A 23,127-nucleotide genomic window follows, 5' to 3' on the forward strand; every position below is an offset into this window, starting at 1 on the left:
CACAGGTCAGCTGTGTGCAAGGCAAATACCCTGCCCTAGATAAATTTTATCTAGATAATAACTGGGAGGTGGGGTGGGATTAGAAGATTTCTAACTTTACTTTCAATTTATTTTTTTATCATCTTTAGCTAATTTTTCAAGTCAGTAAAAGGCAACCAGAGGTTATGTAAGTCAACCCTCTTCATTTACACTTAATTACCTTCAAATACTAATTCTTACTCTTTAAATGGAACAATTTTTTAAAACACTGAAAAATGCTCTCCTTTGCTCTTGTAATAGCTCCTAGGTCAGAACTATAGGCAAGTCCCGATGAGCTCAAACATACGCCAGGACTAGCAAAGACAGAAGGAAACGTTCATGTTGAAGCAAAGTTCTAGAAGCACACTGTTTCCTTATCTACAGATCCAATTATTTGAAAGTTCTTCCTCCATGATCTCATCAGATTATAAACATCTTATCAAATAAGCCACAGCACATAGTATTTACTCTGTCTTGAAACAGACCGTCAATGAAAGAGAAAGTAGGAAAACTGGAACCAAAGAGAAAAAAAAAAAAAAAGTGCTGCAGTGGTGGCCCGAGGGGAGGGTTTGTACATACCGAGGAACTGAGGGTTTCGATCGACCACTTCACTCATCTCTCCGACCAACTCGATGCTGGTGTAGCGCACGGCGGTGTGCACGCTCTCGGGCAGCCGGACCACGCCTTCCAGGACCTCCACAAGAGTCGGGTTGTTCTCCCTGAGAACCCAAGGAAAGCCCCTTCCATTACCATTTCTGAGGCTAAATTCTGGCCAACTTACAGGTTGCAAAGACATTATCATTGCTCAAGAATTTCCTTCCAGATAACTATTTGGGTACAAATACTAACTTAACATTTCATGTGAAGCTATTTTAAACCCTACAAAGAGGGGGACAAGTATCACTGTTGCAGGTGAAGTGTTACTGCTCCTTAATCTCTGCCAGTCATAAGTCTAAAGACACATCCTGCTGGCCGACTCTTCAAATCGGAGATGCACATTGGCATTTACTGTGGATGAATGTTCTTTTAAAGAATCCATTCACTTCTATACCTGTAGTACCTAGAACAGTGCCTGGCACATAGTGGGCAATCAGGAAATGCTGCTGAATGGCTAAATGAATTCACGGGCAACTCAAAAACCACCTTCTCTTAATTGTTATTCTCCACAAGGTTCTTAAAACTATAGAGTAGAAATTTCCAGAATAGGAGTGGATAGGCCAACTCACTAACTAAAGGAAAAAGGACTTGAGATGCAGGAATAAGGAAGGGTACCTGACTTGATACATGAATGAAAACTAAAGTTAACAAATTACTTTCCGTAACTCCATGAATTTATTTTTTCCTGCTCCACCTCTTTCTTTTTCACTCCCCAAGTACACTGACTAAATTTCTTTGAGAAACATGAAGGATACCCCCACAGTGGTGGCATCTTATCTGGAAGTGAAAGATGTTAAATAAAAATATTCTGAATTAAAAACAAGTTAACTACCTGAAGATAAAACCAATTCTGGATAGGTTTTATTTGAATATCTACCTCCTCATCTGAAAAATAATAAGCTTTTTGTATATATCAAAAAATCATAATCATTCAGTTTGCTTAAAATGCTGATAAACAACCAACACAACAAAAATCTACAAAATCTCTCACATATGCCTTAAATTTGCCGGGGTTGTTAAGCTAATTATTGAGAGGATCGGCCAGTCTTTTCAAACCAACACATACTCGTTAGAACATTTTTTTAACTCTCTTCGGATGGTCACTGAAGGTCTTCAGGACCGAAACAGAGTCTATGTGTAATTCAGGATAAAATCATTTTATTTTCCTCGGGGTGGGAAGGTCACCCTTGATGGTGCTCAGGGCTTACTCCCAGCTATGCTCAGGGATCTCTGCTGGAGGATACAGGGAACCATGTGAGGTGCCAAGAATCAAACCCGGCCCACTGAAGTATTACTCCAGCCCAGAATGAGAATATTTTAATAAGGAGAAACAAACCTACTCTATCTGGGCTTTTGCTGGGTAAGATTTCATTGAGTAGGCCCCAGAAGGCAGCTGAGAAAAGTGCACAGTCCTTTTTTAAATAAATATGTGCCTTAATCATCTCTCCAATGAAGGCTCTGGGATCAAGAATTAAAACGCATGTATCTGATCACAATTCAAGAAAACCTGATGCATATTAACATTAATTTATAGATTTATGGCACATAACAGGGTTTCAAAGATTTGAGGTCATAAATAGAACTGTTAAGAAGTCAGAAGTCATATTCTAATAACTAAAAATTTTCCAATTGCAATGGCAATTATAATGACGGTTCTTTAGATTTTGTTACATTTTTTTTTGGGGGGGATGGGGGGATTGATGGCTGGTTTGGGCCACACCTGGAGATGCTCAGGGCACATTTCTGGCTCTGTGCTCAGGGATCAATCTTCGATGGATTGGGGAAACCAAATGGGCTGCTGGGCATTGAACCCAGTTATCTGTGTGCAAGGCAAGCACCCTGCCCGGTGTACTGCTGCTCCAGCTCCCTAGATTTTGCTTTTCTCTAAGTGCAGTAGTGACAGTCCCTTGCCTCCGAAATTCACAAATGATTCCCTAAAGCAGAAAAAAATTCTATTTATAAGGATAGCTTGCTGAAACTGCAGGTTAAATACTAGTGTCTATTCAACTGCGTTTAAACAAGTACCCCCAATTTAACAATATAACCAAGTTTTATTATAACAACACTCAAAAGGGAGTCCCAACTGGAAATAAAGTATTCTTTTTCTAGCATCATGACTATAGATAATTGTGTGTGTGTGTGTGTGTTGTGTTGCCAGGGATCAAGGCCAGGGCCTCACACATGTAAGACAAATGTTTTGTGACTAAGGTCTCATCTTTGATAGCTGTGCAGTCAAATACACCCCAAACTGTGAGCCTTGGGACAAGAGTCAAATTGCTCTCTTGAAGGCCTCAAAGCTGCTCCCCTTCCCTAGTCACCCACCCCACCCTATCATAATAAAGCTGCTCCTTGGCCAACAAATAAAATTTAAACAAAATAAAAATGGCTATCAGCAATGCATGCTACTCTGGACTAGACTCTCAAAGTGTAAAAGCAAGACGTAAGAGTTTCCAAACATATGTAAGAGGGAAATGGTGATGACTTTCTTTCCTTTGACAAGGTTCCCAGCAAAAGACTTATTAGACACTCACGGATCAACACTCTTTGCTATAGCAGCCATGATAAAGAGAACCGCTTCTGTCACCTCCCAGGGCGGGTTGCCTTCTTTCAGAGTAGAATATAACTAGAGAAAAGAGGTGGATTATGGATCCATTAAAAGGAAAACAATAGAATTTCAAAACAAAACAAAAAATCCTATAGTTCTAACCAATCCAACCCCTTCTTTTAAAATCTAATTATCTTTCAGAGCCAAAGAAGAAATATTTCAATATTCATCCACATACTGTAAGTAAATACTTTTTAATATCTGGAATAAGCTCTTTTAATTCTTTGAGAGTGTGTCAAGATTATCCTCTGTCCCCACAAAGTATTATGGAAACAAAATATATTCATGAAAGCCTCTTTGACTCAAACAGTAATCGATAAAACTGCAAACACTAAAACTGAAACAGGTAAATCTTCCACATATGCAGTCTATCATTTTTATCTACTTTTCTTGATCAAAACTAATCGCTTAATTTCCTATAAAAGTAGCCGTTAGAAGCACCTATTACAATACCGTATCAAAGCAAAGGAGAAGTGAGAGAGGAAAAAATAAAAAAAGACTAGGCAGATGTTCAAGTCTAGTCATGGAATATGACCAGGTATAGGTCAAAACAAGACATTTTCAAATAATAAACTAATTCTCTTATTGCAGGGCCTCACTGGTGTCTTTTAAACGCTATTTAAGTCATTTCCCAACTTTAATTGTTAAAGCCCTTTTTTGGGGAGTGGGGTAAGAGGGGCAAAGAGTATCTTTAGGAACTGCTATTTCACAAAATATGTTAAACATATTTTGATGTTTAATAATTGATGCAGTGTTGACTGAAGCTTGGGAGAAGTGCAGAGTCAGTCATAAAAGAGTTAAAATCTCAGCATTGGTCACATGTGATCTGTAGAACTCACTGAATCTGCTTTTCAGAAAACCTAAACCCTTAGAAGGCAGGCCAATCAACACACCTTGCTCAATATAAAGAAAAATACAGACAGGGTGGGAGTGATAGTACAGCGGATAGGCACTTGCCTTGCATGTGGCCGACCCAGGCTCAATCCCTGGCATCCCATATGTCCCCTGAGCACTGCCAGGACTAAGCTCTGAGCGTCACCGGGTGTGGCCCAGAACCCAAAGAAAAGGAAAATACATACAGATTTATTTAGATTATATTATACCCCCAAATAGGCAGAAAAAGCAAGGACAAAAAAACTTAATACTGTTGACGAATACAGAAAGTAGTTTTCCAGAGCACAGGCCGTGACCTAGCAACATGAAAACAAGCTCAAATTATGAAAATGTTAAGTGACAGTGGAATGATGACGACTACGACACAATGAGGTAAAATGTTACCCACTGTTAGAAAAACAACAGACAGGACCGTGACTCTTTTACTCTAGTAACTCTGGGATCAAACTGCACGGAATCTAACCAAGAAAGTGTAGATAATGCCAAATAACTAAAAGGATTCCCAGAAGTGGGCACATATTTAGTAAATAAAATCTTGCTTATTTTTCCTGGGTAAGTCCAAATTTCCCTTTACACATCCTCAAGTTTATAAGGCTCATCTCTGATCTTCCATTTCAACTGGCCAAGTGGAACGATTACAGTAACAATAAATCAGAAGGAAACAACTCATAGCCTGCCACTGACTTGTGAGATACTAAACTACTATATGCCAGGCAGTGTGCTAGGCACCTGCAGATGAAGGGAAAGAGGAAATGTTAAGACAAACCTCAAACATGATTAAAGGGATCTGCAAGACCGCCAAGAATCTCCAAATGGGCTTACCTGAGCAAAACACTCCATAGACCCAATCAAGAAAATCAAGTCTTTCACCAGGTCTGATACCCTCATCCGAAACTCCCCAAAGTCGTCAGTCTCTTCAGGAACCCCCTCCTGAAATTTCAAATCAGATTAACACTTATTTTTAAATTCACGAAGGCTTTCACTCACTTCTGTAAAATCAATTAAAAAGGCCAGAGGTACAGGGGTAAAGGCGCATGGCTTCCGTGTGGCTGACCCTGGTTCAATCCCTGTCCCTTAAACGTCTGGGTGTTTAGTCCTGGATGTCCTGAGCACCCCTAATCTCTGGCCCTGTCTCCTTGTAATGAAGGAAGGCCTGGCTGCCCGAGACTCCCCAAAGGGGTGCAGGAGCCTCCTGAACACAGCAGGGGAGACCCTCAATGTACAAAAAAAAAAAAAAAGTTAAACAGTCCAGTTGCAATAAGGGGGGGGGGGGCTTGGGAGGGCGGAACTGACAAAAAGCCTAACCTCAAAGGTTTTTTTCCAACAAGAAATATTCTTTACTTAATGTTTTGCTTGTTTTTGTTTTGCATTTTCAAGTTACACTCTGCTCTGTTGGAAAATTTTAAAGCAATAGGTTTTGAGGTGAGATCTGGAAAAATTAACTTTAAAGTTTACAATTTTCTAGAGGTGAGCCAACATTTTTAAAGTTCTGGAAAAAAAACCCTCAAGCCTGTTCCCTATGTTTCTCATTTTCCCTGTCTCCCCACCCTCAAGCCTTAGCAAGAGTCTGCAGCCTGGATGTCACATCATCACCACAGTTTGGATTACCTTTGTGGACTGCCCTACACACAGCAAGGCTGTGACGTGCAGGAGGAATACAACAAACTCCAGGTCTTTTTAAAGCAGGTTGGTGTCTGCCTTCTTGCACGCAGTCAAGTGGGTTTGATCCCCGACATCCCATATGGTCCTGAGCACCACCAGGAGTACTTCCTAAACGCAGAACCAGGAGGAACCCCTGAGCATCTCCAGGTGTAGTCCCAAACCAAAACAGATGGACAGATACATAAAAAAATAAGCGTAGTAAAATCTTTATGGTAGAATTCAGGTGATAGAGATATTCACTAGGGAAGTATTTCACCTCTGCTTTATATTTGAAATACTTTTTTTGCCACACCATGGTACTCAGGGCCTACTCCTAGCTCTGTGTTCAGGGATCACTCCTGGTGGGGATCTGGGAACGAATATGGGATGCCAGAATCAAATCTGCTACCCAAAGGCAAGCACCCTACCTGCTGTATTATAGCTCTTCTTTTGAAACCATTTTAAGGTATAGAGATATTTGTATTTCATTATCTTAAAATTATTTCTACTCTAACATACTTCTGTGAGTAAAGTTTCCAATTAGGACATGGTTCAAAATATATGAATAATATAACCTTGGGCTATGAATCTTGGAAAACATTCCTACTGAGGATTATTGATCTAGATCTCCTTCCTTGGGCTGGAGAAACAGTACAGACAGCAAGGCACATGACTTGCACATACCTACCCAGGCTTTAATCCCTGGCAAAATCACCATCACCCCCACCCCTCAAAAAAAAAAACCACAAAAAAAAACCCAACCCAGATCAATTTCAATTTCCTTGTTTTAAAGTAAAGAAATTGAAGTAAGGACTGAGGGGGAAATGATGGTTGTCTTAGATAGCACTGTAGCATTATTGTTCATCGATTTGCTCGAGCGGGCACCAGTACCGTTTCCATTGTGAGACTTGTTGTTACTGTTTTTGGCATATCGAATATGCCACAGGGAGCTTGCCAGGTTCTGCCGTGTGGGCGGGATACTCTCGGTAGCTTGCTGGGCTCTCTGAGAGGGAGGCTCTCTTAGATGACACAATGAATTGTAGACACAGTTAGAATTGTGTCTTAAAGGGAAACGTTGCCGTGAAACTAGCAAACAGTGGTGTCACAGTGATAGTAGGGCCTGTGCCTTGCACATGGCTGACCTATGTTTGATTCCTAGCACCCCATATGGTCCCCAAGTCCGCCAGGAGTGATCCCTGAGTGCAGCGCCAGGATAAAGACCTGAACTTGCTGGGTGTGGCCACCCAAAATAGAAGGACACTAGCAAGGGAATAAGAAGGCAATCACAAGAGCCATTTAAACTAGAGATCATCAGGTTTCTAAGGAGGAAGGAGGTGAAAATAGGACTATTCAGGTTTTTAATTTTTTTTTTTTTCAGGGGCTAGGCTGGCACAACTGGCATGTTCAGGGGGAACATATGGGGTACCAGGAATTGAACCTGGGTAGTCCACGTGCAAGGTGGCACCTTACCCGTTGTACTCTGGCTCAGACCCTGTTTTTAAAAAATAAGCTCTGAAAATCAGCAGTCTAGATTGTCTAAGGTTCCGTAGACGTAGAAATAGCCAACTCAAACAACAATGCTAACATACAAAGATAACCGTCGGGTCAAATTCTGCATGCAATAGAAAAATCGTACTTCAGGTCCTTGGGTAAAACATAGGGAGTCAATCAATCAAAAGGATAAACTAAATGCTATGAAATTTGAAGAAACAAAACAAAGCAGGGGACTGAAGAGTTTTTCAATGGACTTATATTTCCAGTAAATTTTCTATTAGACAAATATGACATACATTATCTTATTAAATCAGCATAAATATTATAGAGAATGCACGCATATAGGGCTGGGGTGGGGAATTAATATGTGTAATTCTCAACCTTCACATACGTACATTTCACTGTTTAACCCAACTATCTTTTTTACACTACTAAAAACAGTATAAAATTTTACATTTGAGTGTTTCCACTTAGCATACCAAGCACAGCAATGTCAGTAGCCTGTTTTTGTTTTTGCTATTTTAATAGTGGCGTTACCCCACCAGTGCTGGGGAAGGGCCACTCCAGGTGAGGCTGAGCTGGGTGTGAGAAGTGCCTAGGGGCTACAAGTGCTGTGCCAGGCAATGCTGAGAAGCGAGGGCAGGGACATGCAGTACCAAGGATCAAACCCAGGGTTTTCTCCATACAAGACAAGTGCCCCTGACCCCTGAACTTTGTCTCTGACACCAACACTCATTACATTTTTGGGGGACGGAGGAGACAGTGTTTGGGGTCACAGATGGTGGAGTCCAGGGGCTGTTCCTGACTCCATTGAGGGTGCACCTGGGCAAATGCTTTACCTCCTGAATTATCTCTCCAGTCCCCTAATACTCGCTAATCTTAACAGCTGCTTAGTAATTATATCTACCTCCTTTATGCAACTCTTCTTAAACTACTAACAAGGGTTCACCGATTTCTATTTTCGTGGATGTTTTGTACATAAAGTACCTATTTTTTTTCCCTCAGCAGAATTACTAAAATAAATTCTGAGGGATTAAAAAAAAAAAAATCACTGGCTCAGCAGGATTGATTTCTTTCTCTGGAGACCTCAGTCTTCACTCTACTAGTATTAACTTAACAGTGTAAGCTGTAGGGTGACCAAGAGCCTGCAGGTTCCATTGTCTTTATTCTTCACGATTTATAGTTACTTTTCAAATTAGTACTTAAGAGAAGTGAAGCAGCAGAGAAGGGATCTTACATGGTCTGGTTCCAGCTGGCAGTGTCGAGCCAAGGCATGAAGCAGCCTCTGAATGTAAGCTTTGAAGATACCGTGAATAACTTCATCATTAGTTTTATATAAATGCTCTCCTAGTCGATACCAAAAATTAAAGGAAATTTCTACAACCTGTTAAATTAAAAGAGAGAAAGAGAAAAGATGGCTTACTTGACTCAGAAAAGGATAAAATAAGACAGCTTTATTATTACTGGGACCATAAAGAAAGACTATAAAATAATGTTAAGTGGAACCAATTAAAAATCTAACTTTTCTCTAAAGATTTATTATTATCCCCTCTCCAATTATCTTCCCACATTAGGCCCCAAATTCCACTTAGAATGACAGGCTTTACATTCCGTGTTTAGTTCTAGAATAATCTGACATTATACTGGATTCAGAATTTAGAGAAATAAAGGTATAAAAATTCTTTTTTAAGCTCTTTCCCTATTCTGAAAACATTTAGGCTAGAGATTAGTACACTGCTTACCAGATAAACCATCTGTAAATCTCTGCACATACCAACTTTGTGTCACTTTTATTTACCCTACTTGAATGAGGGAAGAGAAGAAAAAAATCTGGGATTTTGTCACTGCTTATATGTAACACTGCTAAAGGCAGTAATAATTATTGCAGCATTATATAATACTGTAATAATTCCACCCCAATTTGTTTTATCCAAATTGAGATATGCTAATGGGATTACAGCAAACATTCTTCTCTTTTATGTGGTAAAAAAACGAATCAAGAATCACAGGACTGGGGCTAGAGAGAAAGCACAGCAGGGAAGGCACTTGCCTTGCACATGCCTGACCCAAGTTCAATCCTCCGGGACCCCACATGTTCCCCTGAGCAGTACCAGGAGTGATCCCTGAGTGTATAGCCAGGAGTAACCCGAGCGCTGCCAGTTACGGTCCCTAACCAAACCAAAACAAACCAAAACAAAACCCCACAACCAACCCAGCCAAATATCACAGGACCAATAACATGATCAGGTAAAGAAGTCGTACCAAAATATACACTATCAAATATTATGCAACTGTAAGAAAAGATAAAGTCATGTATTATACTGCATTACGCATGGTACTGGAAGGTATCATGTCAAGCAAAGTCAGTCAGAGAGAGGACAGACACCAGATGCTGTCACACATCACTGAAAAAGAGACAGAGGGCAACATTGAAGACCAGAGCTTCCGTGGCTCCATGTTTCAAGGTGCAGCGCGAGGGGTTGGATTCCTCCAGTGGTAACTGAACTGAAAGATTTTGCACTCAGGTGAGCAGTGTTGTAAGACACTTTTAACACTGGCTGGTTCCCTAGCATTCAGCTAGGATCATAATTATAGTACTAAGCTCAGTTTAAACAATATATGATTTGGTCTTGGAAAACAAAGCTGATTATCAAACACTTGGAATGGGGGTAAAGGGGGGCACCAGGTGATACAGGGCAATGGAGTGTGGAAACAGTAACTTGGTCCATCAGTTTCACAAACTTCCAAACTACTGCAACCATGTTACCAAATCTATAAAACTCAAATCAAAAAAACAAAAAAAACCCCATAGAATCACAAGACCCCTGTGTCTCTCCCTAAAAGGCCATTAACATCCCTTTCTTTGTATGTGTGTGGGGGTGTCACACCCAGTGGTGCTAAGGGGTTACTCCTTGCTCTGTGCTCAGGAATCATTTCGGCAGGGCTAGGGGACCATGGGATGCCAGGGATCAAATCTGGGTCAGTGGTGTGCCAGGTAAGGCTCCAGTCCCAGGACCTCTTAAATAAAAAAAGGATTTTTAAGATCTAACAAATGTGAGAGATAGAGGATACCTTAAGAGATTTAGGGGAATTAAAGACTTTTTGAATTCCATCAATTCTTCTCTTTACTATTCATAATTTGCAGAAATTTTTTGAAGACTTGAGGAAACAGTCAGGAGTTGGTGTGTTTTTAGCTGTAAGATGCTAAAGAACTGGTGCCCAAGAGGTAGCAGAGTAGAGAGCGAGTAGGCTTTCTTTCTAAAAAATTCTCCACGGTGTGTACACCAGTCTCTCCAATCAGATAAGAAAACGGGTGGCTAGGGATATGGCTCAAGTGCTAAAACCAAAAGCTCGTGTGTGCAGCGTTTGATCACTAGTATTACACAGCCTTAAGCATTGCTGGGTTAATATAATATATAATATATAATACCCAGCAATATAGTTGTTTTTTCAAAATAGAAAAAACACTGGTAGGTGATATACAATTTAAAAAAACTTCCTGGGTGCTAAACAATTTATAATAATTTTGTTATTAGCAATTTTTTTAAGGGCTGGAATAATAGTATAGTGGACAGGGCTCTTGCCTTGCACATAGTCAACCCAGGTTAGATTTCTGGAAAGTCACACAGTCCCCCAAGCTTTGCTAGGAGTGATCCCTGAGCAGAGACAAGAGTCAACCCTGAGGATTATGGTGTAGGCCAACAAGAAATTTTAAATTATGGGGGAAAAAAAGAATTTAAAGCAGAGACCTAAATATAATTGTTTAAGAAATTCAACACAGCCCACGAACGGGCCCTTTGGCTACTGACCAAGCAGCTTAAGCCATGATCCCAGAGACTCAGAAACAAATCTCGGAACCCAGCGGCTCTGGGCAGAAATTTGTCCAGATTTCATTATTAAAATTTTAGAATTCCAAAACTACGCAGCTGCTATTGCAGCCACACGACATCATATGCTATTCATAATCAGCAATAGAAAACAAATTGTCTAATGTTGCCTTTTCGGGTGATCTGAGTGCTGGGGTAAAATCCCAAATAATAATGGTGGGTCTGGTGTCGAAATACTGAATGTAATCAGAGTAGAGAGAGAGTAATGTGGAAATCATCTGCCACACAGGTAGCAGGAGGGTGTGGGGGGTATAATGGGGTTCTGGTGGTGGAAATGTGCACTGGTGAAGGGACGGATCATTATATGACCAAGACTTAAATCTGAAAGCTTTGTAACTGCTCTCATGGTGATTCAATAAATAAATTTATTAAAAAAAAAAAAAGAAAGAAAAAAAGAAAAAAATTCAACACAAGGGTTCAGAGAGATAGTACAGAGACTAAGGTACCTGCCATGCATGAGGTCAGCCCAGACTAAAACCTTGGCAACACATATGTTCCCCTGCGCCATTAGGATTGATCCCTCAGCACAGATAGGTGTGGCCCCCCAAATTATGCTAGGTGTTGCCCTGAATGTGTGAGTCTGACCTCTAGCATTGTAACACACACACACACACACACACACACACACACACACACACACACACACACACACACACACACAGTGAGCAAAGGAATGTAAATAATACTGAACATAGATTACAGTCCACTTAGTTTTGCGAACAATAGCTTTAGCGTAGTATAAACTCTACCTCATATTGCGGATGTCCTGCACAGATAAGAAGCAGTTCTAGAGTTCGCAGGTCCCCGAGACCTTGGCCTGGAGTACAAACAATTTTCTCAAGAAAAGTTTCACATAGTTCAGTGAAAATACGACAGTAATTCAAAACTCTGTAAATAAAGAGAAATGAGAGCACCAAGTCAGAAATCCTGTTATTTTATATTTGGACAAACAGAATAATTGAAAGAAATAAAAAGATCCTCCACCTCAGGAAAGAGGAGTAATTACTTACATTGAATTATAATAGCCATGATGACCTTTCCTTACATTATAATATATATAAATATATATTTTAACTAATTTGCCTATATTTATTATGTATATACATATACATATATACACACACATATATATACACATATATATAGAGAGAATTTAACTACTTTGCTTATACAGACACACACACACACATATACATTAACATTCTCTATTATGGGCTGAGGAGATAGTAAAGCAGGTAGCGTGCTTGCCTTGCAGGCAGCTGACCTGGTTTCAATCCCCATCATCCCATGGTCTCCCGAGAACTGCTAGGAGTGATTTCTGAGTGTAGAGCGAGGAGTAATCCCTAAGCATTGTTGAGTGTGGAAAAAAAAACAAAACACCAAAAAACAACCAACCCAACCCTCAATTACTAAAATATCTAAACCCAGGGGCAGTGGCTAAGGCACTTGCCTTGCACACAGCTGACTCTGCCTTAATCCTTGACTTCCAAGGACTACAAGCCCACCAGGAGTGATCCCTGGGTACAGAGCCAGAATTAGGACCTGAGCACTGCTGGATGTGGCCCCAAAAATAGTAAAACCAAACAAAACCCACAAATATATGAATTCAATTCCTACAAAATCATACTTGAGAGTTCAGAGTTCATCCCTAATTTCTAGTCCTACCCTCTGTAAGCATACACAGAAAAAAAAAAAACAAAAATCCCCACAAAACATTTTACTTTCTGTGAATATCGCCTCTCTTTTTACATCTAATTTGCCACTCCAGATTTAGAATCTTTAGAATACAGCTTACTTATTTACATAGAGTCACAACAAATCACAAAGCCTAGATGAGTAACAAGAAGTTCATTCAAGAGAACACCAGACGGGGCTGGGGGATAGCACAGCAAATAGGGCGTTTGCCTTGCATGCGGTCGACCCAGGTTCAATTCCCAGCATCCCATATGGTCCCCTGAGCACCGTCAGGACTAATTCCTGCGTGCAAAGCCAGGAATAACCCCTGTGCATCGCCAGGTGTGACCCAAAAAAGCAAAAACAGAAACAAAAACAAAACACCACCAGATTGAGGGCTGGGAAGACACTCAAAGAGCTGGAACATGTTCATGTAGGAGGCCCAGGTTGGATTCCCCCACACCGACGCAGCCAGGAGTCCCAGAAGTCCCCACACCAACAAGTGTGGGTTTAAAAACAGAAAAAGAGAAACAGAAAAACAGGAAGAAAGAAAAAGAACACCAGACTGAAGTCACGACTACTTGCAACACTCACTTGTCTAAATCTTCACGTGCCACAGCCATGTGATAGGCGGTTTCCAATGTCAGAACTCCTTGGAAAAGTTGCATGGCCAAAGGCAAATTCGTTTCCACGTTCTCAATCGCATAGAGAGCTGAGCATACACAATCTGAAGCAGCTTCGTGAAGGTTGGATGAGGTTTTATCCTGTTGCTGAGCAGGAATAGGAATAAGGAAGGAAGAATCATGATCACTGAGCGTTATAATTCAAAGACTAGGAAGCCAATTATCGTCTGTCTCTGAACAAGTACTCCATAAACCTAACAGTCAAATGATCATGGCCTTGAAGGAGACAATAGCCATCACTTCCCAGGATGGATTCTGATAACTTCCAGTATGCCAAGCAAACCTGTTTCTGAATCTCAATCATGCCACGTGACTTCCAAAATCCATGGGTATTTTCACTACCAAGCCACCCAAACAGAATGCCATGGCTCCTGCCTTATTTTAATCTACGGAAATCTTTCTTTTTCCTGATACACAAACACTATCCAAAATGAAAGGATCTAACAAGTCCCAAGGATTTATAACTAAACACACCAATACATCCCAAAACATGACTATGTCTTTTGTGTGTGTGTTTTTTTTTGGGGGGAGGGATTCCCAAACAACCAGGCCTGGAGACCAATGGCTGAGCCCAGGGGAGCTGTATTCTCTTGTGTGTGCAATTGTGAGTGGGTGTCTCAGAGGGAACCAGGTGGTACTAGGGACTGAACCTCAGAGAAACCATGTGCTCAGCTCTTCGAGCATCTACTTGCCCTAAACACTCCTAATCTAAGCACTACTGTTTTCAAATTTAAGTACCAAATATATGAAAAGATGTAACCTACTGTTATTACGCTGATCTACAACCATCTCAAAGATTCGATTATTATTAAAAACACAATTTTTTAAAAACACGGGGGAGAGAGACCAATGGCTATTTTGTTAACTGTATTTTAACATGCAAATAAGCATGTAAAATTGCTTTTTCCTTTTAACGCAACAACATTCTGAGTATTAAAGGGAAGACCTTACTCTGTTGATTGGCAACAAGGAAGGACACTTGCTTTCTAACCATCTAATGCCTTCTAATCACAGCACAGTGATCTGAAAACTCTAATAGCCCAGATTAGCTACTATGAAGTGACTATTTGGTAGAAACATTTTGATAAAGTTGCTACTTACCAAAACCTCAAAAAGGAGTGCTAGTAACTTATTATTAGCCATAAAGTTACTGTCTAAAACTCCTAAGTTAAACCAACTTCCCAAACAGCGGAAGACCTTCATAAGCATTTTCTCATCCGTTCCTGCTTTTTCTACACAGGTCATCTGAGAAAAAAGTTAAAACAAACAATATCAATCATTATATTTAAGTCACGACTGCAATTAGCCCCACCTTAAAGTGAAGATGATAATAATTAACAGCTAAAAGTTCTTTGTAAGTAAGTAACAAACACTCCCTAGCATTACTGAATTCCCATTAGAACTCCAGGGATAGGTTCTATTATTATCTCCACGATCACAATTGGGAATCTGAATTATAGAGGTTTCAGGTATGCCCAAATATCTATTTCCAAAATAATTGTTTCTTAGTTTTAGTTTCTGCCTATGTACTCTTATCAACAGGACTGTCTTTGAAGTAATTCCAACCACTTGATTCTGATGCCAGAAACATGCTCTTCACACCACAGTACGAAAAGCTTACAAACATTTCAGCTCATCACCCAAGACTCTACCAAACATGCCATCTCCCAGAGGGCAAACGCAAATTCTGTGTGGTAGCTTATAAAGCAGATAAAATAAAGTCAGTGAAACTGTATTTGTTGCCATTCTTGGGCCACCCTGGAGGTGCTCAGGGGTTACTCCTGGCTCTGCACTCAGGAATCCCTCCCGGCGGTGCTAAAGGCAGCCCTGTTTCGGCTGCAGCTACACGGCTTACACTACTAAACCCCCATACAGAGTGGGATTGTGTGGCTTGCCGACTGACAAACAACAGCTGAATTCAATCTCACCAAGTTTCTCAGGTGACAAGTAGCTGGTTAAGAATGGGATGCTGAAATGAGACATCTGCTTGGACCTAACAAACAATAATCTCCAGACCCCCAACCCGCTGTGAGTGGAAGTATACTGTCTCCTAGTGTCTCCAGGTGTCCCTCAGGGGGGAAAGCTGTATCTTCATTGGAAGATGCAATAAAGCCGCATGAAAGGCTCCGATTCCTGGACTGCATCAAGTGCCTGCCTAGGTGCAACTGATCCAGGTTCAATCCCCGGTGTTGTAGATGGTCCCAAGCGCCGCCAGGAATGATCCCTAAGCACTCTCAAGTGCGGGTCCCCCTCTCTTCCCCAAAAGACTCAGATGCCTATGACGGCAGCTCTTCTTGCACTGATTCATCACCCTAATCTGGTCTGTGGACCTGATCATCCTAAACTCTCACTCATACAGCTTTCTTTGGCCGATCCTCTGTAGTTTTCCATTAACCTTTATTCTTGGGCAAGGCCGTCTTCAGGTCCAGATAACTAAAGAAAAACAAAGTTGGCTACGATCCGAGAGGTCTTCTAACCCATTTTTTGGCACCCAGAGCGGCTTCTTACAGAAATGCATCTAGACTGTGAACTGAGCTAAAATATCAGAAATCCAAAACCGCTGTCGCGGCCGCGAGCTCATAGTCTTCATTCATAGCAATGAAAAGAAATTACTAAATGATGCCTTTTCAGTAGGCCTGATTGTTGGGGGAAAATTCCAAACAATAATAGTGAGCGCTCTATTGAAATAATGAAGGTATTCAAAGTATAGAGAGAATAAAGTGAAGATCATTAGCTACTTAGGTGGGGGCTGGGTGGGAGGGGGGTATATTGGGGTTCTTGGTGGTGGAACATGTGCACTGGTGAAGGGATGGGGGTTCAATAATTATATGACTGAGACTTAAAACAAAACAAAAAAAAAAGTAAAACAAAGCTGACTAACAGATGGACCTGCACAGTCTGCTAGTGCTTCCTGTGAAGGCAGACAGCTGCATGACAGGTCCAACTTGGGGGCTGTAATGGCAGAAAATCCTTTCACTAGGCAGAACTCTAAGCAACGTATCTGGTTCCTAAAGCAGGACCAGATATGGAGCTGCATTAATTCACGGTCAACGGTCAGTGGTTCGGCTGGTCAGGGACCCTGCAGAAAAATTCCCAGAGAAAAGGGGCTTTGCTTCCTGGTTCTGGTGGGCTTCATCGCCTACTGCGGAAGAAGTGCAGCTTTCCAGGGCCAAGCGCCAAGCGCCCTGGGGCTCCGCTCTCACATCCACTGAGCCGCACCCCCACCCCCCATACCAACGATTCCCTAGCAAGGTGCCTCTGCTCCAGCGAAATGAGCTTCTCTAAGCAGCATCCGCCCACATCCAGAAACGCTGAGACTCAGAGCCTCTGGTGAGAGGCTGTGCCTCAACTTCCTTGGCTTCCTGGATTTCTAGAGTCAAAAAAGCCTCAATGTTTTCTCTGCCAAAGCCCAGCCTCCCATCAAGGTCTGACCTTGCACCTGAGAGAGGCAGGTGAGATCTTCCTTCAAAATTCTATCTCAATTCTGGGGGAAACACAGACTTATAGAAATGCATCTAGACTGTGAGCTGAGCTGCACCCATGTCGCCCGGGGAGGGGGAAGGATTTTCAGACTTAAACCTGAAAGCCTTGTAACTTTTGTCACGGTGATTCAATAAAATAAAAAAAGTGAAAAAAATCTTGGAGGAAATGACTGCTCTTGGAATGATTTCAATTCTATACTTCTTAGAACTTGTTTTCTTACTAGATAATACCTGGTTACTATAAACTCCTATTAGAGTTTACTTACTTTTTTCTTTGGTTTGATTTGGGGGCCACGCCTGGCAATGCTCAGGAGTTACTCCTGACTCTGCACTGAGGAATTACTCCTAAAAGTGCTCAGGGGACCATATAAGATACTGGGAATCAAACCCAGGTTCTGGCTGTGTGCAAGGCAAGCACCCTACCCGCTGTACTATTGCACCAGCCCCAGTTTACTTACTTTCATGCTAAGTATGTACCCAGACGGGGCTGAAGCAATACTAGGGCTTTTGCCAACCCAGGTTCGATTCCCAGCATCCCTCAGTCCCCGGAGCACCGACAGGAGCAATTCCTGAGTGCAGAGCCAGAAGTAACCCCTGAGCATCACTGGGTATGACCCCCCCACCCCCCACCCAAGTACTCAGATACTATAAAGAACCTATGGTAATTTGAGTAGAGAAGCTAAACAGATCCTAGATGGGTAACATGGAGGTAACAAGATGAGTAACCGTAATCTCAGCACTGCTGGGAGCAAAGAAGTGTTTCAGAAACTTCAAGTCATGTTATTATAAAGTAGTAAACACAGGACTTTTGCAGAGATCCTCAATCTCTGAAAAGTCATAAATACACCAAGCACCATGCTGACCAGGGATGAGCCGAGCAAGCACCAAGAGGAAGCTGTAAGCATCACAGCCTTCTGCTTGCACCACAACCTATTCAGCATAAAATGATTAAGGGGGGAGGGGTCAGCAGGCACGTATAATCATAAAACAAAGGTTGACATAAAATTTGATACACGGAAAGTAACAAGCCACACCACATAATATACATTATAGTCCATAATGGAAAATGTGATTTACAAATATAAGAATCACACTGTCAACTATCCTCATCTTCATTACTAATTCAAGATAAACTGAAAGAAACATTTATCGGGTTGGAGAGATAGTCAGAGGCTTGATGTGCCCAAATAGGTTCAAATTTGGGCACTCCATATGGTCCCCAAGCCCTATCAGAAATTATTTCTAGGTGCCAGAGTGATAGTACAGTGGGTAGGCCTTGCACACGGCCCACCCAGGTTCAATCCCTGGCATCCCGTATGGTCCCCCAAGCACCGCCAGGAGTAATTCCTGAGCGCAGAGCCAGGAGTAACCCCTGAACATTGCTGTGACCCAAAAAAGAAAAAAAAAAACCTCTTAAGCACAAAGCCAGGAATAAGTCCTGAGCACTGCTGGGTGTGACCCAGAACCTTCCCATCACCCTAAAATAAAGTATCCTCTGATAAAATGCATCTTAAAGTACATGCATGAATTGTATAACTTACAGCCAAATTTTTTCAAATGAGTCCAACAAGCCTTTTGGTCTTCTTTAACCACGATTCTGGGAAAGAACTAAGTACTGCCAAAAATGAACCGAGTGACTGTTTTCTCAATTATCCTAAGGATGGTATGTAGCTAGTATCATTGCTAAAACAGAGAATTCTTTATATGCAATGCATGTCATAAGGCATTATTAAGGCTTAATTCTCTTAAGGAATCCATACTAGCAGGGCTGCTTTAAATATAACTTCCAATTAGACATGCAAACAACAGGAAAACAAGTCAAATGAAATGAGGATACCAGAAAACCTAGGAGGTAAGAGATTCTATTAAACAACTGGTTCAATATTTCAACAAATCAGTACTAATCAGTAAAAAAAAGAAAGCAAAAAAGACGGATTATGATTTAATTATGATTAAAAGTTCCGACACTGTGATACAAGGCACTGTAATACGTGATTCTAAACTGGAAAATCATTTAGAAAAATTATGTCAAGCATATTTTAAGGCCAATTTAGGCAAGGTACATGCAATCTGGATTTTTAGATGCCATGGAAACAGTGAAATGGAATGGTGAAGCTGGGTGTCTAAAACCCAGATTACAGAAGGTCAGGGAGACTGTAATTGCATCTGGACTAAAAACAAGAAATCTATACATAGAGAAATACATTCATTGGGGCTGGAGCAATAGCACAGCGAGTAGGGCCTTTGCCTTGCACATGGCTGACCTGGGTTCAATTCCCAGCATCCCATATGGTCCCCTGAGCACCGCCAGGGGTGATTCCTGAGTGCAGAGCCAGGAGTAGCCCCTGTGCATCACTGGGTGTGACCCAAAAAGCCAAAAAAAAAAAAAAGAGAGAGAAATACATTCACAGAGGGGACGGTATGTACAAAAGCATGCAACAGATAATGTAATTTGCCTGACTATATTTTCTATAACACTAATTTTTTTTTATTGAATCACCATGAGATACAGTTACAAAGCTTCCATGTTTGAGATTCAGTCATACATGATCGAACACCCATCCCTCCACCAGTGTATATTTTCCACACTAATGTCCCCATTATCCTCCCCCCAACCCCCATACCTGTCCTCACCCTGGCTCTATGGCAGACAATATCCCCAATACTCTCTACTTTTGGGCATATAATATTAATTTTAAAAAATAAATACATTTAACTTAGGGCCAGGGAGATAGCTCCAAGGGTCAGAGTGCCTGCCTAGAGTGAGCAAGGTCTTCTGATGAATTCCTAGCATTGCGTGGCCTCCCTTCAAAAACCAGACATTACACTTAGAATGATTCCCTTTCTTCTTGAGTGTGTACATGGGGGATAGTTTTGAGTGACACCCAGTTGTGCTCAGCAATCACTCCTGGTGGCACTCAGGGACAATATACAGTGCTATGGTTAAAGAAGGGTGGGCTGCAGGCAAGGCAAGCACCTTAACCCTTTACTATCCTTCCAGCCCTAATTTACAATAATTTCCCAATCAGTCTCTTAACACCATTAGGTTACATCCTATAATGCTCAGGGGTTATTCCCGGCTCTGCACTCAGGAATTACTTCTGGCAGTGCTCGGGGGACCATTTGGGATGCCAGGGGTTGAAACCGGGTCGACCACGTGGTGCAAAGCAAACACCCTACCCACTGTACTACTGTTCTGGCCCCAAATGGAATACAATTTTATTTAGGTTTACTGGGTCACACCTGGTGATACTCAGGGGTTACTCCTGGCTCTGCACTCAGGAATCACTCTTGGCAGTGCTTGGGGAACCATATGGGATGCTGGGGATTGAACCTGGGTCGGCTGTGTGCAAGGTTATTGCTCCAGCCCCCTGAATACACTTTTAAACGAATTTTTCTTTCCAAATAAAATATCTAAGATGTGACAGAAGCACTGGAACAAATCCCTGAAAAAAAAATCCACTATAACCACGGATTTTTTTGAAAACTGGGCTTAATGTATTTTAGACCTACAGGCCTAAAAGTGGTATGTGGACTGGCTCATCAATACCAGCTAGGTCAGGATCTGGCAGATACAGTCAATCAATGTTTTAGGTTTTGTAGAAGATACAGTGAAAAATCTATGGAATTTCAAATCTGCTCTTTCAGTCCAAAATATGAACACAATACCAGCACAGCTCAAGGGTATTTTTGTATAATTCTAAAGTCTGTTTCTTGGTGGCTACAGTGGGTAGGGCGTTTGCCTTGCACACAGCCGACTCGGGTTCGATTCCCAGCATCCCATGTGATCCCGAGTGCCGCCAGGAGTGATTCCTGAGTGCATGAGCCAGGAGTAACCCCTGTGCAACGCCAGGTGTGACCCAAAAAACTAAAAAAGCAAAAAAAAAAAAAAAAAAAACCAAAAAAAAAAAAAACCAAAGAAAACCAAAAAACTAAAGTCTGTTTCTCATTCATAAAATGAAGATATTAGTTTTATTATGTCACTTTAGAAGTTTATAAAAGGATTCTGAAATATACATGTCACGGTATTACTGCCAGATTTACCCCCAAAAGAATTTCACAATAATGTAACTAATTACAAAACCACCATGATGACTTCTTGCTTCTACACAGCAATTTCATTTTTTCTAACCTACTCACCAATAGAGAAACTACTGTACTAGAGTAGAAGGCCAAATCTTCTATAATTTCCATACGCCGATTAGCTCCAATACGTAAGGAACGACTATGTACTTCTTCAGGTAACACTGTAAGGATCTCCAGCAGAAAAGGCAGAGAAGTTACATCATTGCTATATCTGGAAAATGAAAGGAGATATTAGGTCTTTAGAATCACATAAGACAATTGCTATCAGCATAAGTTGTGACAACAAAAGCAACATTCTCACTGGTGTTGAAGAAGACAAAAGTATGTAAATAATTCTGAAAGGTATCTGAAAATCAGTTTCAACTTGCATAACCTTCAACCTAGTAATTCCACTTCCTCAAATTTACTACCAAGAGGATATATAATATAGCAGGTCAAGTGCTTGCCGGGTTGACTCCCAGCATCCCATACGTTCCCCTGAGCGCTGCTGTGGCCCAAACACCAAAACCAAACAAAAATGAAAATTTACTGCTTAGAAAAATCTCATATAGACATGTAAAAGGTACAAAGTGAGCACTGCAGTACACCTGTCATAGCAAAACTGTTGAGAGAACGTGAAGTTCCTTCACAAATAGTATATAATAGGTACAGAGTGAAAAAGTCACTTGAAATGAACTAGATATCTGTCATACATTAAAAAAAAATCCCTACAAGGTATTAAATGAAAAAAGTATAAAAGTATAAAAAAGTATAAAAAATACATTAGATGAGAAAACATGTTTACATATATATATATACATGTTTATATGTAAACATATAAAACACAAACATATATGAGAGTATGTGCACTTTTTGGGGTGAGTGGAGTTGGGGGAACACATCTAGAAATGCTCAGGGGTGCTGGGGAATCAAACCTGGGTCAGTCACATGCAAAGCAAAATGCCCTACATACTGTAATATAGCTCTGGCCCCCTATAGGACAATAATTTTTGTTTTTGGGTCACACCAGAGATGCTAAGGGATTACTTCTGGCTCTGCATTCAGGAACTGGTCCTGAAGATATTCGGGGGACCATATGGGATGCCAGGGATCTAACCTGGGTCAGGCAGCTGCAAGGCAAATGCCTTACCTGCTGTACTCTTTCCAACCCTTATGTAAGTATTTTAAACAGCTCAAAGTCTACAGTGATTCCATCCTCATTAATAGCAGTTAATTAGGAAACATAAGAATAGGGAGAGGAGGGGCTGGAGCAATAGCACAGCAAGTAGGGCATTTGCCTTGCACGCGGCCGACCCAGGTTCCATGCCCAGCATCCCATATGGTCCCCTGAGTACCGCCAGGGGTAATTCCTGAGTGTAGAGCCAGGAGTAACCCCTGTGCATCACCAGGTGTGACCCAAAAAGCAAAAAAAAAAAAAAAGAATAGGGAGAGGAAACGAATTTACTTTTCACACTCTTCTTCCCAACAAAAATTGCCTTAAGGACCACCGGAGTACACGCTCAGCATTTGGGGGGCCTGAATTCAACTCTTAGCACTTCCCGGTCACCCAAGTAGCACGAGGAGCCACTCTTGAGCACCAAGTATGATCTCAAAATAGTAAGACTCGTAGTAAATAAATTTTCCTCTTAAAACAAGCAAGTCTTGGGGAGGTAAACTGTGATTCTTGGTGGTGGAATATGTGCACTGGTGAAGGGATGGGTGTTCGAGCATTGTATAACTGAGACTTAAACCTGAAAGCTTTGTAACTTTTCACATGGTGATTCAATAAAAGAATAAATTAAAAAAAAAAAACCAACAAGTGGGCTGGAGCAATAGCACAGCAGGTAGGGCGTTTGCCTTGCCCGAGGCCGATCCGGGTTCGATTCCCAGCATCCCATATGGTCCCCTGAGCACCGCCAAAGGTGATTCCTGAGTGCAGAGCCAGGAGTAACCTCTGTGCATTGCTGGGTGTGACCCAAAAAGCAAAAAAGAAAAAAAGATTAAAAAACCCCCCCAAAACCAAGCAA

At 41.3% G+C, this 23,127-nt stretch overlaps 1 protein-coding gene across 3 annotated transcripts in view; it reads right to left on the bottom strand.

The window, feature by feature from the left end:
- The window catches only part of TNPO3 (transportin 3), an 84,366-nt gene that overhangs the window by 29,634 nt on the left and 31,605 nt on the right, over positions 1-23,127 (bottom strand). For all 3 annotated transcript variants that reach the window (XM_004608270.3, XM_004608272.3, XM_055147084.1), the window contains 8 exons: positions 21,176-21,332; positions 14,655-14,798; positions 13,465-13,640; positions 11,946-12,084; positions 8,547-8,693; positions 4,997-5,104; positions 3,207-3,298; positions 598-737 (listed from right to left, as the gene is read on the bottom strand). In XM_004608270.3, the coding sequence (XP_004608327.1) occupies positions 598-737; positions 3,207-3,298; positions 4,997-5,104; positions 8,547-8,693; positions 11,946-12,084; positions 13,465-13,640; positions 14,655-14,798; positions 21,176-21,332 (1,103 nt within the window). The remainder of the gene's footprint in view (positions 1-597; positions 738-3,206; positions 3,299-4,996; positions 5,105-8,546; positions 8,694-11,945; positions 12,085-13,464; positions 13,641-14,654; positions 14,799-21,175; positions 21,333-23,127) is intronic.

Source organism: Sorex araneus, chromosome 1, assembly GCF_027595985.1.
Source record: "Sorex araneus isolate mSorAra2 chromosome 1, mSorAra2.pri, whole genome shotgun sequence".
Classification (NCBI taxonomy): Eukaryota; Metazoa; Chordata; class Mammalia; order Eulipotyphla; family Soricidae; genus Sorex; species Sorex araneus.